General features: G+C 44.3%; 1 protein-coding gene across 1 annotated transcript; it reads right to left on the reverse strand.

Moving 5' to 3' along the window:
• Nucleotides 1-1416: 1416 nt before the first annotated feature.
• On the reverse strand, nucleotides 1417-18198 carry sec23a (Sec23 homolog A, coat complex II component). Its single transcript, XM_061696827.1, has 20 exons — nucleotides 17933-18198; nucleotides 17164-17407; nucleotides 16595-16652; nucleotides 16422-16508; nucleotides 14284-14520; nucleotides 12975-13054; nucleotides 12746-12890; nucleotides 11738-11896; nucleotides 11549-11664; nucleotides 9480-9603; nucleotides 8181-8261; nucleotides 6755-6844; nucleotides 6222-6328; nucleotides 4576-4729; nucleotides 3691-3768; nucleotides 3462-3623; nucleotides 2837-2923; nucleotides 2605-2760; nucleotides 1801-1866; nucleotides 1417-1721 (listed from the first exon to the last, which is right to left on the reverse strand). The coding sequence occupies exons 2-20, from the start codon at nucleotides 17382-17384 to the stop codon at nucleotides 1632-1634; spliced, it is 2298 nt and encodes a 765-aa protein (XP_061552811.1). The 5' UTR covers nucleotides 17385-17407; nucleotides 17933-18198; the 3' UTR covers nucleotides 1417-1631.
• Nucleotides 18199-19684: the final 1486 nt, after the last annotated feature.

The following is a 19684-nucleotide window of genomic DNA, read 5'->3' on the forward strand; positions in this document are numbered from 1 at the left end:
GGTGCGATGCTTGCATGGAGCTACTTGTTTACTGTAATCTTAAAAAAAACACTAGAAGAAGAAAGTCACGTTTTTAACTTTCACAGATTAGAAAGAATATATATATATATGTCTATGTATTACTACAGCGTTTGTGGGTAAATATTTATTTGAAGGTAAATGCCTCTGATGATCAAATGCAAATATTAGCTAGCTCATCAATAGGATTTTCCATTGACTGTTAGCACAAACTGGCGATTTGTAAAACGACGCGTCTTGTATTTTAATATAAAATGAGGGTAATTATTCTTGTTGTCCGTTTTGTTTTACTGTAAACTCCAACTGGGGTGTCAGTAAACATCTTAAACTTGCACGCTCAAATTTGGATTAATTGCCCAGCCCTGCGCTACACTGCACACATTCTCCGCAGGCTGCAAAGTACGAGCCGCGGGTGATCACTTTTTGTGATCGGCAATGAAAGGCATCGATAGACCAGCACCGATCGACGTTTTCCACATAAATCGGCCGATGATGATCTGTGGCCGATCGATCGGAGCACCGCTAATATAAAGGTCTAGAAAAAAGGTCTATAAAGTAGATTACGGTCCATAACGGGGATCCGAAGCATCATTAAGCTCTATAGAAGGTCAATAAAAGGTACTGAAAAGAGCCCATGATGTGTTTATAAAGGTCATTACAGTTTTATAAGGCCTATAAATTAAGATTCAGAATAAGTATGAAAGGTCAATAAGGCTCTATTAAAGTCCATCAACTTGTAGAAAGGTTCATGACGGTCTAGAAAAGATCATTATTCTGCTGGAAAAAGCCCCATGAAGGTTCATAAAGCTATATGAAATGTACATAAAAGTTATATTATATTATATCTCATGGCTCTTAAAGTTCAATGAAGGTCCATAGAGGACTTAAAAAGGTCCTTCATGTCAACAAAGGGCTCGAGTAGAAAAGACCATAAAGGCACATTATGGTTCATATAAGGGTCCATAAAGGTATATTAATTAAGGTCCACAAAAGATCTATAAATGGTGGATAAAGCTCTATGAAAGGTACAGGAAGCTCCAGAAAGCTATCAAGGTTCATGTAAATCTATATCCGGTCCATAAAGTGCTGTAAAGGTCTAGAAAAAGGTCCATAAATATATATTATGGTCCATGATGGGTATAAAAGGTCCGTGGAGGGCTAAAAAACTCCATAAAGCTCTATAAGGCTCCATGACCGTCTGAAAAGAACCAAGAAAGCTCCATACACATATATAATGCATAAATGTATATTCATGTCCACAATGGATCTATGAATAGTCCATAAAGTGCTCTTAAAGTTTCAAGGTCGAGAAAAAGGACCAAGAAGGTCCAGAAAAAGGTCCATGAAAGTCTATAAAAGGTCCACGAAGCTCCATGAAAACCCACGAAAGTCCAGCGGTTGCGAGTTCCAAAACGTTTATTACAACAAAGAAAATGGAAACAAGATGGAGGCAAGATGGCCCGCTTCTTTTCACTGTTAATAACAGGTGATCACGTGGCCATCGACCAAACAATAAGATGTCGCACACATCAGTCTTGTTGCTTCAGGCAGCGCACGCAATGGAACGTGTGTGTGTGTGTGTGTGTGTGTGTGTGTGCGCGCGCGCGCGCGCATTAGGCAGCGCTGGACACGGCGAGCTTCTTCAGGTGGTCCATGAAGACCTGCAGGCTGACGTCGTCCGTCAGGATGGGCGCCCCCGACTCCTGCCGGCAAAATGAACGTCCAGCAATACGTCAATCCCAAATCAACCCGTGATCAAATGTCGTCGTGTTGACGGCTCACCTGCCCCCAGGCGTACATGTTGTTGTGCGTCTGGGAGGGGTTGACTTTGGACAGCAGGAAGCGAGCCTGACAATCACAATCATCAACATCTTCGACCTTCAAATAAAAAAGTCTTACAAATACAGCGGTACCGTGACCAACCAGCAGTTGCTTCCAATTACGCTGTTGGAAATGTAACAGTAATGTAACTATTTCAGCTACTTTCTCAAAGTAATGAAACCCTTGGATGTTTTCTCAAAAAAATAAATAAACAAACATAAAACCATAGATTGTGATTTTGGATTTTTTTTCTTTACACAAATAATATATTGATAACATAACATGATGAAAAGTAAATATGTAATTTAAAAAATGTAGACTATTGCTTCATATGAAAAACCAGGTAAGTGAATGTTCCACAAAAAAGTCCAAAAATCTGTTCGAGTCTATTTTCTTTTGTGTTCCAAAACGTAACGATACATTTTGAGTCAAACCTTTTCAACATTTCAGCCCAACTAATAGATTGCAGTGTGGAGGCCATATTTGGAAAAATATGTCACGTTTGTGACTACGGCAGAACGACACGACCAGAGAGAGCCAATCACAAGCGTCGGATTTACAAGAAGGAAGTGATATGAAAAAAATTGTAGACGTGGACATTTCCCATATCGACTTGAATTTAACAACATATTTTGTCCCGGTAATGTAACGGATTAGAATGATGTGAATTTTTCTAATTCAATGTTGTATTTCACGAGTCCCCGACACCGCGTACCAGTGGTACCATTTTGCGCGAGCGTCAAGCGTGTGCGACAGCGCCCCCACCTGGCTGCCGCCGTGCTCGGTGTCGATGTATCTGGGCATGGGGAAGCGCGAGTGCAGCAGCTCCTGGGCGTCGTCCACCGGAGCCTGAAGAAGGTGCCGGAAGTTCTCGTACTCCGCCATCTCCTGGTAGCCCGCCTTCCTCCACTGGGCCACCGTCTGACGTGCGCACCCGCGGTCGCCCTCAGAAACATACTGCGTGTGTGCGTGCGCGTGTGCGCGTGCGTGTGCGTACCTCTCCGTGGTAGATGAGGATCTGGAAGAAAGTGTCCATGAGCAGGATACGATCTGGAAGAATGCTGCTGCTGTCCAACAACACCGGCTGCATCCCAAAATAAAACCCATAACTCATCAATTACTTGTCAATCGTTTGGCAACTGCTTCAATAACCTGTTCAACACCTGTCAGTTGCAGCAGAATCTTGCTTCACAAACAATTTCGTTTAAGAACAGTGCAAATGAATAATCGTGTTACTGAATCGTGATGTCAGTGTCAATCAAAATAATCAAACAAGTATGTGGGCTCAAATAGCCAATGCCACTTACCATAAACACGTTGAAAGATTTCCAGCTAATCCATAGGAACGGTATCGGCAGTGATCTGCAATCGATGATCGCTATGTCGTGGCTAACTACACACAAGTGCGGCTGCAAGATTTGGATACCGTTTAGCCGCATTATCTAAGCGGTGTCACGAGCCGGTGCCAACCCTGACGTGTCAGCTATTGATTCATTTGTCAATTGCTCGTCAATCCCACTTGAAGCATTATCGGCACGAAGATGAGAACGGGTGCGACGATAAACGACGTCGAGCGATCGGCGATCGGAGGCCATTGCCGTCCCGGTCCGTACGAGACTGACCTCTGGCGGTCCCTGGAAGGAGTACGAGTAGAGGACGGGCTGGATCATGATGAGCGCCTGCGTCAGCTCGTGCCGGTTGAACTGGTGTCGGTAGTACGAGCTCTCATCCGGACTGTTGTTGAACACCTGCAGGAAGGGCGAGCGCCTCAGGTGGAACATGAACTGAAACGCAGAACAGGTGGTGTCAGGACTCAGGCGGTCCAGAAGGGGGCGCCGTGACACGTCTCACCTGAGGATACAGCGAGAACGTCTCAGAAAACCTGAAGGAGTTGGGATCGTCTTTGTGGTAATCGCCAAACTTCTGACACTGAAGGGAGAGCATTGGACAGTCACTCACCCTTTCCTTCAACGTTTAACAAGTAATGCAGAAGAAAGATTTCCAGTGAGCAGGTAGAACACGTACGTACGCACGCACGTGTGTGTGTGTGGCTTCATTCAAATGGCTGAAATGTCATTTGAGGGTCAAAATAAAATTAAAAAAAACAAGCTCTTTGTCGTCACTGCCAGTTGAAGTCTAAACTTAAACAATCCACAATTGACACAAGTTTGCTAGCTTAATGCTAACACACGAACACCACCATAGCCAAGCTAACAGAACTAGCATCAACGTTGCGGCAGTTGCTACCCTTCGTGCAATGAATATTTGAATGCAAACAGTGCAGCAGCACATGTCGGCGGGAAATAGAACGATACTCCCTTGCACATATTCTTCATCCTCTGCTAAAAACAACTAATATGACTGCAACTTACTCTCTTTGTTGTGAAACTCTTCTACACGTTTTCTGCATGTTTGTATTTTACTGGCCACTGGTGGCCAAGGCGCACACACCAGAAAGAGAAGCACAATGCACATTCTATCATCATGATGCACCGACTGTATTTCTTCACATTCTATTTACTTCTGTTATGTTCGTATGCTTTAATAATTTTCTTATTAAAAACATTTAAAACATTGTGTTTAGTGTTTTTGGATGAAACTAATGGCGTTTCCATTCATTCCAATGAGAACAGTCAAGGCACCACTGAATTTGAATTTTTTTGCGGTGCCGTTTTTCCAAGGCACGGACGCGTGGGGGCCGGAAAGCAAGGCGACCGATCGTCACGGAGCGCTCACCAGTCTGATGAGCTGCCGGTCCAACCACCTGAGGACGTCCGGCCCCTCCTCCGTCTCGGCGCGGTACACCGCCAGCCTGGCCATCAAGACGGCCGCCGCCTCTTGATCGAAGGACGCGGCGATGCTCTGGATCTGCGTCTGCGCGTCCGCCCAGCTGCGACACGAGCGTGCGTGGTGGTCACACTTGATTTGAAAGCGCTACAAGTGGCGTGAAAAAGGATTCTGCTCCTTTCGTCACTTCTTTTGTTCTTCCTTTTTCTGATTTGCTCTTTAAATATAGCAATAATATATGATTATTATATCGCAGCATATGTACCGTTTCCATGAAATGGTATATATTTTACGATATTTATTATATAACGTGCCTCCGGTGTCGTTCTGTGACTCACTCGGTCATTATGAAAACGTAGCAGAATAATGACATTTTGAGGTGAAGCATTTGTACAATGATAAATAAGTCTTAAAATGGGTTTCCTTCATTGGATTTCATTGGCTAATTGACAACTGTAACTGTACTGAATCAGCCAATCACTTCTTTTCGGAAGTCTTGCGACTTCGTGTCACCATAGCTTAGCAATTAGCATAGCGTCCCCCCCTTTCTCTTCGTCCTCCCTTTGAGATAACGATACTTGTCGCAAGCGTCGCTGATTCGTCGCCGTGGAGGCGATGATTAGTCACGAGCGAACATTCGCCTCCGCGGCTCGGCGTCGTATTTAGTCGCACTCGCTTTAGCTGGTGGGCAGCGGGCGGGGCGGCGCAAAGTAGCGTGCGACGAGCATTGCCCGACACGAACGGCGGAACCAGGAAAACATCTATTGAATACAATGAAGAAGAAGTTCAATGGGAACATCTCAACTTTTGGCAGTGAAACGGGGAAGTGGCAAAGGCACCTTACGGTGAGAAGGACTCATAAGAAAAAAAGGTCCTTTTTAAGGTGGCTTTACAAATTGTGCATTGAGCAAAGAAACTGGAATTTTGACAAGTTGATAAATATAAATGATAAATGATAAATGATGACTATTTTATACTAATGACAAGAACTGAAAAGTTTGAAAAGTAGCAAGGAACAAACAAGCTACGGGAAAACCAAACAATCATAAAAAAAAAAATCATCATTTAGAAGATGCATTTTATATTACTTGCTTTGTCTTTGAGAGATATGAAAACTGGCTTGATGATCTGTAACATTTAAAGGTCCCGTACTTTGGCTATTTCATCCTCAATCTCTAACATGGACTTTAGTGTCAATTTCATTTGGTTTTGTCACGTGTGTGTTCAGAAAAGGACGCTTTGTCCATATTTGGCTAAGACCGCCCCCTTTCCTCTGATCGGCGAGAGCACACGTGTTCGTTGTGTCGACGGCGCTGGCTCGGGCGCGGAGAGGTAGGCGCGGATCTTGGCGAGTGACGTCCACAAGCTGGAGCAATTCCAACGAGCTGAATTCAGGCCTCTCGGCAGAAAGACGTCAGGGACGCGTGGACCATTTCTATTCATATTGCACATGTTTAGTGAGGCACTAGAGAGACAATAGTATTGGCCTCTTATACTACAAAAATTGGTTTGGCAAAATACGGGACCTTTAAGTGTGATGATTGTAACTGGGAACTTCCTGTGCAGTGCGTGCGTGTGCGCAGCGCGCGTCTTACTTCCTGGCGATGGTGGTCACTCGTATGCGTCTCTGTCCTGATGCGTGCTGGTACTGCGTGACGAACTGCAGAGCTCCACGGCCGCCTTGAGGGATAGGAGCGTTGTGCTGACAACACACGCACACCAACAATGATTTTTCTTTGACAGCGCGTATGAAAAATTGTTCAAATGCCAGATATTTGTGACATCCAAAATGAGACCAAGATAAATCCACCATGCTTTTTCCCACCATTTATGGGACCTGTACAAGTCAATTGGAAAAAAATCAAAATAAATCATCTTTTAGAAACAGAACTACAACAAACAAGTGAGATAAAGTGCTTGCACAAGTGTGCGCACCCTTTTAGACCTGGAGATGTGGCTGCCTTCAGATGAAACAATCACATTCAAACGCATGTCAAATGTGAGTCACCCAACGCCTCCCACCGTTTGAAGTGCCTCCGATTAACCCATCCAAAATGTTCAGCTGTTCTGGTAGGCTTTTTAAACCCGCTATACGTGTCGTGCGTCTGTTGACAGCAGGAAGTTGTACCTGATTGACCACCTCAAAGTAGAGCGCCAGTGTGGTGCTGGGGTCCAACGCGCACATCTTCCACTGACACGTTCCGCCGCTGCCGATCTCCTGCGGCAAAGTCAACAAACATCAGCTAACGTGCCAACGTCAAAAAACTACCAAATATATCAATACACACACACACACACACACACACACATTATATATAAGAATTTTCTATTTTAATTGAGTTATTCATTTCACTTATAGAAAAAATAAAAGACGATGACATTATTTAAAATTATAATGATTCTTTTTGCAGTTTTTCCTTCCTGGGATTTGCTTAAACTTACATGCAGTTGCACAAAAATAATAGAAATATTGTATTTTTTTTTACAGATAATAGATAATACTTCCTTTTAAGTGTCACTGGAGCTTTTGTTAAACCGCGCACGTCAACATGATCCTTAATAAATGAACATATAAAATGTTCAACAATTTAACAGCGAAACTGCACCTACTCAACGTCTCTCAGACGCTTTTGTCCAGGCGAGGAAGCCTGGAAGCACCGAGCTCGGGTCAAAAGCTTCCATCGTGTGGCCAAATGGCTGCTTTGGCAACAGACCAACGCGCACTATCAGGTTGGAAAGGCGAAAAGGATTGCGCTCATGTTGTCTGTTGCTTCGGCGGATTTCTTTGAAAAATAATCGCACGAATGGTAGCTGAATAAAGCAAACAGGTGGCTAAGTTAGTAACATGGAGAAACGATTTTTGAAAAACTTTTCTTCTTTTTATTGAACCATTATACAAACATTTCCACATAAGACTGGTTGCTATAAATAAACGTGAAAAAATGAATTAAAAAATAAATAAAACAAAATGCAAACAAAACAAAAACATGAGTAGACAGCAGCAGTAGATACCAATGTACATGTCCAATATGAGCAGGAAGAAGGTAAAAAAACTAAATTTACCAGTAGCTCCCCCTTAACCAGAGTAGAGATTTGACTTTGAGAAGAATAATGAAATAGGAAGCTATTCATTTAAAATGTACTCAAGGTATTCAAAAATAACGTCAAAGTTTTGTTTATACCGGATTGATATCTTTTTATATTCTTTTTGAAGAGAACAAGGGAGCTGTGTACATGTTTTCAGCTCGTCAAGATAACTCTTCTAACAGAGACACACGTCTGTATTACTTTTCGATTCCCCCCATCTCCCTCAGATTGTAACAGCTTCTGAGTACTGTGGCAAAGTAAATTGTTGCGAATTTCATACTTTACCTGGGCTCTTTTGAATTCAACCAACTCGTACATTTTGAGCGTATTTAAGTTAATGTATTGGTTGGTTCTATATGGCCTGCTTGACGAATAATTACGATTGCCTTTTTGTAGCGTAAAGATTGGGTGAGTGTTGGACATTCTGACAAATATTTTCAAAACAACAAGAAACAAGATCAACGTACATTTTCGGATACGCAGGGTCCTTTGGCGTTGAGGGACACGCAAGGTCCGATGGCACCGGACACTTTCACCTCCCTGGAAGTCTGAAAGAAAAAAAACACAGGCTGGACGTCATTTGCCTTCGTGTCAGCGTTGGAAGCTCCTCGCTCCTCTCGATGCTTCGACCGCGACCATATTAAAGGGGACCTAAGCCCTGGATGTCAAAACTTCCTGCTGTACTTCGTTACCTGATGCCGTTGACTTAAATCTATGAAGCATTTTGACAGCATTACGTGTACAAAAGTTGCGAGAATGTGATGTAGCATCGCCCCTCCTTCTGGCAAAAGGGAGGAAGTGACGTTACAGTTAATGTCGCTACTAGCCAGCTAGCTGCGTGGCTTACATTTGAGCTAGCCCAGTTTGTTAAAAATGGATCGGTAGGAACTGCAACTGTGTCAGGCTGTCAGCGTCAACGATAAGTGTGCAGATGCCATTTGCATATTAAACGCCCGGCTGTCGCTAGCCTACCGGGCGCTCGGGCCGCTAGCTGCTAACGCCGGCAAGCTAGCGCCGTATTCTACCATTTCTTCAATGACAGCGTAATAAATTAGCGATTTTTTTTTATTGCGTCTTAAATTACCGATTGATAATGATTTGGGGACGGTGTTGTGTTGATGTCGGTGGCAACAGTATACGATGGCAATATAAACTGCGGACAGGACAGCATCTAGCCGAGGAGCCGAGGAACCTAGGTCCGGCCGGCCGCGGCGGCGACTGCTGGTGCCGGAAGCCAACGCGCCGCAGGGGCGAACTTCAAAATAAAAGCCTGACACGGCATTAATGTCCAAAGTATTAGTGGTGGGGCTTTTATTTTGAAGTGCGTTGGCGACGTCCGGCATATCGTCGTCATGCTCGGTGTGACTTTTTGACCGGATCAACCCGTAGTTCTGCGAGTTATCGCCGCATACACAGAAGCCGAATATCCTGATTTGCAAGTTTGGTCTCATGACGTTCGCGACGAAACCTGTGATGTGAATTTCAGTCGACAGCAGATGGCAATAATGCCCAAAATGGCTGTCCTCTGGAATCGGTGAAAGCTGATTAATTTATGAGTTTAATGCTTATTCCGCAAGCACATCATTAATCACAATACCGTGTTTAGACTGGTGGGGGCACAGATAAACATATTCTTGCCCAAAATGTTTTTGCATTTCTCTCCCCTTTAAGGAGCACCTCAATTGTCCTAAATGGGGATCACGCGGCGAGGTTCCACGAAGGAGCTAAAATGGAGGAAGTCTTGTCGCGCCTCGCCACTAGCGTACCTTGACTTCGAGCATGGCGGCGAAGGCCATCTTGAAGGAGCCTTGAACATCTTTGGCGAAAACTCTCTGGAAGGTTTGCTGGAACAACGACGTGTTGAACGAGTCAGCCATCACCATGTAGCCGCTACACACACGCACATACCAATCAGTGTTGGAGAGTAACTAATTACATGGCACGAGATTACCTAATTTAATTATAAAATGTGTCATTATATTACTGTTGCTTCTGGAAATTTGCATGATTCCAGTTTTAGCTACGGTTGGAAAAATAGGCGCAAAAGCTCACATTTATTGTTTTCCATTTCACTTCCTCCTTTCTCAAGCGGAGTCTTGTGATTGGCTCTCTCTGGCCTTGTGCCATTCTGGCTTAGTCTCAACAAGACATTTTTCCAAATATGACCACAAACCGCCACCTTGTGGTGCAAGCTATTAGTTTATCTGAGATTTTGAAAAAGTTCGACTCATAGTTACACTTTTGAACATAAAAGAACTTTGAAAAAGTTTCATCTTTATCATTTTGGACCTATCTGGGTTGTCATCTGAACCAATATTGTCTCAATAAATCAGGTGTCAAACTCATTTCTGTCGCAAGTCACGTCGTAGTTTCCCCTCAGTGGGCCTTTCTGACTGTGAACCCGTAAATGTATCATCGCCTCATATTCTTACATATACACAACAAATGGCAGTCAATGTGTTTTAATGGATAACTAGCTTTGAAATCGGAAGATAGTTAAAAAAAAAAAAAAAAAAAAAAGGTTCAATTTATTTTAAAAGAGGGACTGGTAAAAATGCCTGCAATAGCTCAACGTTAAAACAATTTGCAATTTTGTTATGTTAGCAAGAAACAAGACGACGTGGTTTAAATTGTGCACATTTGTCATTAGATAAACATGGAGCATGTGTAACGCAACAAACATTTTCTATGCATTTACATTTAGTCTTAGTTTGTTTGTCTTAGTTTATTATTTGTGTAAAGAACAAATATGCGGTTAATTTTCAACTCGTGAGCTGTGGATTGGTTTTAATCCACTTTTTTTTTTACAGGAAACATTCATTCAAAATTAAGTAAAAAATAAACCAAATGTAACAGTAATCCAGTAATAGCGACCAAGACCTGCCACAAATAGTGACGTAATCAACACGTCCGTTAAAGATTTTTAGGCTTGCCTAATAATTGAAACCAGGGGTATGCAAACTACGGCCCACGGGCCATTTGTGACCCGCACCATGTACTAAAAATAACATTTAACACAGTCCGCAACCCTAATTTTCCCTGTCTTGATATATTGCCACGTGGACTACGTGTGCTTGTTTTCCTCGTCTCTCGCCTCCAAACGGACTGGGTGACAAGAGGGTCTCACCACCTGGGCGTGGTTATTTAAAGCGGAAGGAGTGAACAATTTTGTCACTCATCTAGTCTCTTTGTTTCGGCGGGGGTGGAGGCGGGACCGCTAGGATGCTCACGCAAAGTTACATAGTAGAAATTAGAAGGAAAAAGTGAACCAACAGCGCCGGTGCAGGAATATTTCGGCTTCAAACTGTATCAAACCCAAGGTGAGGACGAGCCAGTCTGCCAAATTTGTTTTCGTCCCGACAGTAAACACACACTCCTGAGGCGTTTTTGGACGACAAAATAAACACAAACGGTGTTGGCCCACAGAAAGTGTACTTCGCTACACTGCAAAATTGGAATCTCCTGCGAGGAAACCCATCACAAATGGCAATCCCACAAGTTCGCCGCAGACTGAAAGATGCCATATTAAAGGAAATCAACCATTTTAGGTTTGAGGGATCGCTTTCATCAGAGACAGGGTTTATTTTGTTGTTTTTGGTTGTGATTTTTATTCATTTGCAATTTTTGCTAGCAAAGAAAATCTTTTTTGTTTTTCTTGTTCATTTAGGATATTTTAAAGTTTTTGACATTCAAATTACAATGGTAAAAAAAAAATACTGACGTGGAGTAAAGGTTCATTGCATTTGACAGGGTTCACTTGCAAAATGATGATGTATTGTAATTTGTGTGTGTGTGTGTGTGTGTGTGTGTGTTGTTGTTGTTGTTGTTTTTTTACCCCGTGTTGTTGGCACAACACTTCATCTCCAGAAGTCCGGTCTGGTCTAGCGCACAGGCGTAGATGTCCATCACATGACCGCTATCGGATGCCCTGCTAGCCAGCGACTCGTAATGCTAACACACACGCACGCACACACGCGTCATCCATGTTGTGGACGATGCTAATCTAACTAGCCTGCGGTCTCACCTTGGCGGCCTTCTTCATGAACTTGGCGTTGTCTTTTTCAATGTCGTGCCAAGACCTGATGGGGGTCTTGAGCTCGTCCCCCACCACCATGCCGGGACCCTGCGTGGCCGGACCCCCGATGAAGGTCATGATGCGTGCGCCCGTGTTGGGGAAGGTGCACTGGCACGACAAGGACAAACATTTTTTATTTTTATTTTTTTTTTTTTTAAGTCAAACATATGCATAATGTCAACAAGAGTCAACTACAGTACATAGCGACCAACTACGTCTAAAGGAAGCTCCTCAAATCACTTCATAGTTCCTTGCCACCAGATTTCAGCAAAGCACTCCACTGTTGTGCAAATGAACTTTATCAACTCACTTTGACGAAGTTCTTTACCGCCAAGAGGCCACAAGATTGCGGCAATGCGCTACTTTTGTCAAAATGAAGTTCCTAAACTCACGCCAACATGGTTCCTTGCTACCAGACGGCAGCAAAAGCATTACTTTATTCAAAATGAAGCTCCACAACTCACTAATATATTTCCTTGCCACCAAGATCCCACAAGATAGTAGCAAAACACTACTTTTGTCGAAATCAGATGTTCTTAGCCTTGTTAGAGATACTGAACACTGCAAGTTTCATACACGCATTCACGGAACCCTTCATTTGATTCTAAATGAAGCTCCTAAACTCACTCTAATATAGTTCTTGACCACCAAGATGCCACCAGATGGTGGCAAAGCACTACTCCTCTTACTGTCAAAAAACAGCAAACAACAGAGATTTTGGCAACCATCAGGACAAGTTCCCCCCAGGAAACCTGCAGGTCACGCACATGCGGGAAACACAATGTCAACAAATGACATTTCATCAGACAAGTCAACACACCTCATCCACACAGTCAACATTGACGAACGTCAATAAAATGGCGTCATGGAAAGCTTATATCCCATCAACAACGGGGGCAAGCGGCCAATGAGAGCTCGCTTTGAAGATGAAAGGAAGTGAGAGGGAGCGGCGCTCACCTCCAGCAGGCCGACAGCGATGGACATGGCCACGCCCAGGGAGCGCAGGGGCCTCTTGCCCTGGACCACAGGCCAGGAGTCGCGCTGCAGCTCCCCCAGCAGGTCAGTCAAGTTCATGTCCACCTTCTGGATAGGCTGCAGGAACCTGCAAGGTCAACAGGGACCGTTAGGACAACCGCGACGGTCTCGTTCTCACATGGTGCTGGCGTAAAGGTCCGGCAGAAGGCACCTGTTGCACTGCGGCTGTTGGGGGGCTTGCGGTCCTCGTCCCTGGGAGGAGGCCACAGGTTTGGCCAGACCCAGCATGTCCTGCAAGTTACCCAAAATGCACAGTACGTTAGCACACGTGGCATGTAGCATTAGCCATGTCAGAGGACCTGTGAGGTGAGGAACTCAACACTGGTAGTAGACGACAGGTGGAGTGTGAAACTCTTTAGCTTCCGCTGATTAGCAGCATTTGAGTAGCAATAATGGTGAGCATCACATAGCTGGTATTATTGTTTAGCATTACTGTAGGTGGCATCTGATTAGCATCAATGATGAGTATCATATAGTTAGCACCCATGTTAAGCACTAATGTTCGTAGCATCTGCTTAACATCAATGAGTAGCATTATTTGATGGGTACCAAGTTACCGTCCTCGATTAAGCATACTCCGGTTAGAATCATGATCTCATGAGCATCAATGATTAGAATAAGACAGTTAGCATCAACGACCAGCAACATCTAGTTAGCGTCAATAATTTCGATCATCTGGTTACCATCAATGATTAGCATCCGCATTTCTGATTGTCAAGGATTAGCATCATCTGGTCAGCAGAAATGATTAGCATCAATGATTTTGATCATCTGGTTAGCATAAGCGATTAGCATTGTCTTGTTAGCATCAATGATTAGCACCACTTAGTTGTCATCTCAACCCAACTCAACTTTATCTATAAAGCACTTTAAACACAATCACAGGTGAAAACAAAGTGCTGTACACGGATAAGTATCAAACTTTAAGAAATAAATACAATTTAAAATGAACAAAAACTGAAACAAACATAAAAACTATAAAAGCACTAAAACAGATGCTGAGTCTTATGCCAGGTTGAAAGCAAGAGAACAAAAACGAGTTTTAAAAATAGACAGTGGCTTGTCTGATGTGTCATTGAATCACGTGGGACCGGCGACGGAGAAGGTGCATCTCGGTACTTCAACTATTATTCTCATCAAGGATTAGCAGGATTAGCATCATCATCTTGTCCTTTTGGCTTCGGCTTGCCACTTATCGTCAATGACTAGCAACATCTGATTAGTATCTTCAATGATTACTATCGAGGGTTTGCATCATCAAGCTAGCACAAACAATAATTAGCATCATCTAGTTAGCATCGACCAGTTAGTGTCATTTATTGAGTACCATCCAATTAGAATCATCTGTTTATATCAATGATTAGCATAAGAAGGCTAGTACCAAGGAATAGCAACATCCGGTTAGGTCAGTGATTAGCATTACCCCGCTAGCCGCGGCGCTTCTTCTGGCGCGCACGTACCTGCAGCTGCTTGGCGCTGAGGTCTTTGGTCCCTTTGAAGACATAACTCTTGGAGATGCCCTCGCAGCCGAGCTCGTGCACGTGGACGATGCGGCCGAAGGTGATCAGACCCACCAGGGCCGTCGGGGGCAGCAAAGACAAGGACATCTGCAAAGACTCCTTCAGGGCCTTCAGGTCCTCCTCCTCCATGCACGTGTCCACCACGTACAGGAAGACCAGCGGCATCTGGGGGCCGCGCTGGCCGACACCCACGCCGTGACATAAGACTTGTTACTTTGTGGATTATTTCAAAGCCTTCTCTTTATTTCTCGTGGGCAGGGTAGCGGTTGTCATGAATAAATAAAGTGATAAAAGGGGATAATCTTGCAATAATGCAATAATAATCTTATGGCAGTATGTTGTGTCTGCATGAGGCTGAGCATGCCATGGACCAAGGTCCCAACTTCATTGGAATTGGGGTTGTAGATGTAAATACCATGAAATAATTAGATCCATTAGATCGCATCCTTTGCAAGGAAAGATCGCATTAGAGTACAGTAATTGGTTGACACGTCTCTGCGGTGTGCAGGCTGTGGATATTTGTTCCACTGTGGATTATTTCTTTTCATCAGTTGTATTTCTATTGCGGAGGTGGCAATCTCGAAAAACCGGCAAGAGAAATGATTGCATTACCTACATGGCACGTGCATTGCAAGTGTGCTGTGGACTATTTTCGACGACATGGATTATTTCTAGACGTTGTGTTTATTTCGATTGTTTAAAGGGAGAAGTTGTCACGGAGAATTTGCAAGGAAAGTTTGCATTCAAGTACAGTAATTACACACAATGTTCCTGTTGCACACACATCAATGTGTGAATTGTTTTGGACTGTGGATTATTTCCAGTTGTGCCAGGTGTCAGTTTATCATGAATAAGTGGCAACACGTGGAATAAGATGAAGGAGGCCTTCACGATGTGTAGCGTCTGACGCGCTCCGAGCCTCAGCCTGCACTGCGCGGAGCTTCCGTCGAGTCAACTCTCAGTCAATTGGGTGACTGAAACAACAGCTAAGCGAGACAGCTAACAAGCTAAAAGGTAGGTTCCACTTTCGCACTGATGGTTTTTAGCGTTTATTTTAGTCTTCAACCTAACGTAAGCGCCGATGACAGGAAAAAAAGCTTAACATTGAGCTAAAACTTCACCGTAGCAATTTTCCATCACAATGAATTGGGACAAAATCCACATAAACGTCTCACAATATCACAAGCACGAACCCTGTGCCTCATCGGTGGGTAAGGAAAGGAATCAGCGTTTTATAGCATTTGGTTCCATGCATTTAAACAAAGAAATCACCGGTGCTGCGTGATGTTACTTTTCGTGCCAAAATGCCGAATTCCCGTGTGTACCCTTCAAAATAAAAGGCTTCAAGCTTAAAACAGGAAGTCAAGTTGAAACTTGCACATACAAACCATTTGACGTGATAAAACAGTCCCAGATAACGATTTTAACAATGCTAAATTTCACTTTTAGCTGAAACATTAAGTAATGAGTGTTAACTCAATTGGGTTAGCTCCAGACACATTGCCATTTAGTTCATAGGTTTGATATTGATACTGGTTATAAAGAACCCCGAATCAAATGTTCATTTTAGTCTATGCTACGGGCTGCTAAGAAAATGGATGTTCATCATTTGGACACCCTTTATTTAAACCATGCAAACTTTTTTGTCCCAGCCCCCTAAAAGAATCGGAATCGTGAATCGTTTGGAACCGGAATCGAAATGAGGAACCGGAATCGGGAACGGCTCCAATTCCAATGATGCTCAACCCAAACAAACATTGAGCTTGTGATGCACCCTAGTGTTTACTTTTAACACTGCGGCTTCACTGAGGTCTTTTCCACATCCAGCCGTGTGCATTACAGTTGTTGGCCGTCACATGTACGTGCGTGCCCAAGGGTGGGTGCCGTGGACTTTTTGGGACTACGGATTATTTCTCGTCTTCTCTCTTGTTTGAATTTCTATTGTGCAAGTTATGTTGGTGTGAGTTGGCTCTTACAGGGCACCAAAGACTTATTACTATACTTTCTAAGTATTTCGAAGTCCACAGAAGAACTCGTCGGACTACTGTCGCCGGCGGGTCGGTTCTGGTGCGGCTCACCTGGACCACGTACTCGATGGTGGAGAACAGAGGCAGCAGCTCGGCCGGCTGGTTGACTTCTGAGATTCCCGAGTAGGAAGGCGGGAACTGCGAGGAGCAGAGAGACGGGGCAAGTTGAAGCCCATCCCGAGCGGCGGCAGCGTGGCGAGCACGCGTCGGAACCCGAGCGGTACCTGATTCCTCTGGTAGCAGAAGTTACACGCCCACAGCTTGGCCCGGTAGTCCACTTGGCTACAAGACAAGAACATCACGTGACTTGACCGAAAGCCCGGTCGACACGACTTCGCGGGGTTTTTCCTGAGTCGAAAACGTGGAGGTGAGCGTCTTTGCCTAATTTCAGGTTGCAGCCAAAAGCTCAGACGTCATGGAATCTGTTCGTGCTGGATCGGAAACAGTTGAAAGTTGCCCTGAAAACCGAGTACAAGTGGAAGACGTCCCTCTGCTGTTGTGGAAGCTCGAAGATGTGGCGACAAAAATGGCAGAAAAAGCCTCCGAAAACACCACACCAGGCAAACACCTGCCACCTTAAATAGTGGCAGGTGTTTGCTGACTTAACATGGCTTTGAATGCGATTGGTTCATTCCGAACACAGCCACATCCTCTGATATAAGAGGGGGTGTGCGCAATTTCGTTGCCACGTTATTTCAGTTGTTTATTTCTGGGGGCGTGTGGACTTTTTGTACCAACACTAACTACTTCATTGCAACTACAGTGTGTGTGGGGGTGCCGCGTGTGCGCGTACCAGAGCGGGTTGAGCACGGCGCGGCAGGTGGCCCGGCTGCACAGCACCGGCTCGTACTGGATGGGCGGCAGGTCGAGTCTCTCCTTGAGGGGCGTGAAAAGGGCGGCGACGGGCACCACCATGCGCGTGGCCTCCAGCCGGCTGGACGGCCACGCGTTCCAGCTGAAGCGCACGCCGTCGCGCTCCTCGTTCTGGGCGATGTACTCGGGGAAGGTCGCCATGGCAACGCAGCCTCGGGGTCACACTGCGCAGAGGAGACGGACAGCCCGAATGGTCACCTGATTAGGAACACCTCGGCGGGGCTACAGGCAATGGGGCGGTTTGCGCTATTTTTATTTCATTTGATATTTTCTCTGTGCTGCCACGTTCCCATCACCAGAGCGGGGTCTTTGCGTGTCTCGCCCTCAGCATTTCCTGTTTGTTTTGCTCATTATTGTCACGTTAGCGTGTGACGGACATTTGTGTTGGATATTGGTGAAAATACGGACCAAATCGCCTCCCGTATTGAACATTGACTGGGCAAATAAGGGGCGGGTAGCAACCATATTGGCAAGACGTGTCATTACTACATGATTGAAATCCTCGAATCCGCCATTCACGTTCATCTCCAGGGGCTTTTCAGAACCAAAACGTCTTTTGAGGCGACACTTTGGAAACGTTCCCCGGCTGACGTGACAGGTGAGTTAGCAGCCGGCATGCTAATGGCTAGCTCGCTCGCGTCGCGAGCTTTGAACCAAAAACAGACACACTTGGACAAAAGCACACTCACCGCTCGACTGTGTTCGCCGCCGACGCCTGAAGTCCGTTGGCTGCTGTGGGCGTGAAGAAGTTTAGGCTGCGAAGGCGTGTGCGTGCTTGACAACGAAGCAAAACAACATGGCGGCGGCGCCACGTCAAGGCACAGATTGCAGCGACAGCAACAAAGCGAGAGGGCTCGCTCCAAGCGCTATTCGGGACCCCAACCACCACCGCTTTAATTTAACGTAAAATGATGCCCATAACCGTTTAAAAACGTAAAAGGCTGTGACACAATCTAGGAGTTATCGTCAAAATGTCAAATTCGTTGTTATTTGAACTTCACTGTTCTTCGTTCGGAGGTGAGAGTGAGGAATCTTGTCTGGACAGAGATTTTCACCCTGGGGCGTTTTTTCGGGGTCGAAACGTGACGTCACGAAAAAGAGTTCCTCACCGGTTTTAGCCCCCCCCCACCCACAATTTTTTGGACTTACTTTTATTTTGCTGTAATATAGTACCGAACCGTATTTAATGTCAATATCTGCTGTTAAAAATAAAACTATCAAAAACTTGAGGTATCTTTACCTTTTTTAATTTTTACCCCTGACCCCTATAGCATGTTTCTATTTTGTCCTTTTCATCTGTTTTGTAACGTTTACCCATTTTATTACATGGACACTGCACTGTTATGTTTGGCAATATCCTATCATCCCAAACAAAAAAAGACAAACGTCTATGGGATTATTGGAGAGTTCTAAATAGTCAATGTTGTTTTAAGTTGACTTATCAACAAGTCAAATTCGTTGCAAGTTATTTAAACTTTCCTCTTCGTTGATCCAGAGTCATCTGTCAGTACAAGATCACTGAGCCAGGTGCGATTTTGTGACGTCATGATACATAACCACGGTCTGGTTTTAAAATTATTCCAAAATCTGCACGTAGTTGATGCCCTCCCCCCCAAAAGGTTTAAAAGTGCCTATAGTTGCACTACGTTTGTCTAAACTTAAACTCAACTCACTACAGCGTAGTTCCTAGATACTAAAATGGCGACAAAGCACTAATTTGGTCTAAGTAGAGCTCATTCCATTTCGACATTGTTCTTTAGCACCGATAATGCTTTCTCGACACAGGCAAATTCGTTATAAACTTGCCATTTTGTCCACTCTGTACAAATATACTGCAAAAAAAGTATCACAAAGTTGTCACGAGTTTCAAATAAATGGTTGAAAATATTGACTTTGTTTTTTCCATTTGTGTAATTTAAACCAGCTTGGCACCAAACTGAAAAACTGAAGGATTTTCTTGAATGGAATGTTTTGCGCGTGCATTGCGGACTTGGACGGAAGGAGCGACGTTGACGTTGCTAAGAAATATTACATTGATAAATGTTGCATTATGGTAGTAGTTTAAAGCCATTCATGTTTTGAAACAGGTTTGTCCTTGACTGAGCGCAATATTCAGTCCTCAAATCCGACGCACGAATGTCGGGTGCAGGCCAGGTAGACGGGAGGAGCTTCTGCTTAAAAGTTTATATTTCTCACATCAATCACAAAATATCCATAAATCATCATTAAATAGTCAGAAAGGGTCAAAGTGTGCATGAGCACTGAAACTCGCTGCCATGCTCAACTCAGCTAAGCTAATGTTGTGGCTAACATCGCTCACGTTTGTTCCAACATTCAAACTTGGTCGATATGAAATAAAAATCAATCAAAGCTAAAATAGTGACTGCGACTGATGTATCTTTGGAGCAAGCTGAGGAAACGATGTCACGACAAATCAAATG

The sequence above is a fragment of the Phycodurus eques genome, chromosome 14, assembly GCF_024500275.1.
Source record: "Phycodurus eques isolate BA_2022a chromosome 14, UOR_Pequ_1.1, whole genome shotgun sequence".
Taxonomy (NCBI): domain Eukaryota; kingdom Metazoa; phylum Chordata; class Actinopteri; order Syngnathiformes; family Syngnathidae; genus Phycodurus; species Phycodurus eques.

Bases quoted from the DNA above. Each gene is read 5' to 3' on its own strand.
- sec23a (XM_061696827.1), bottom strand. From the start codon at position 17,384: ATGGCGACCTTCCCCGAGTACATCGCCCAGAACGAGGAGCGCGACGGC. The intron at 12,891-12,974 runs GTGCCTTCTGCC...TTGACCTTGCAG, and splicing joins CAACAGCCGCAGTGCAACAG to GTTCCTGCAGCCTATCCAGA. The intron at 3,624-3,690 runs GTGAGACGTGTC...TCTGCGTTTCAG, and splicing joins CGTTCTCGCTGTATCCTCAG to TTCATGTTCCACCTGAGGCG.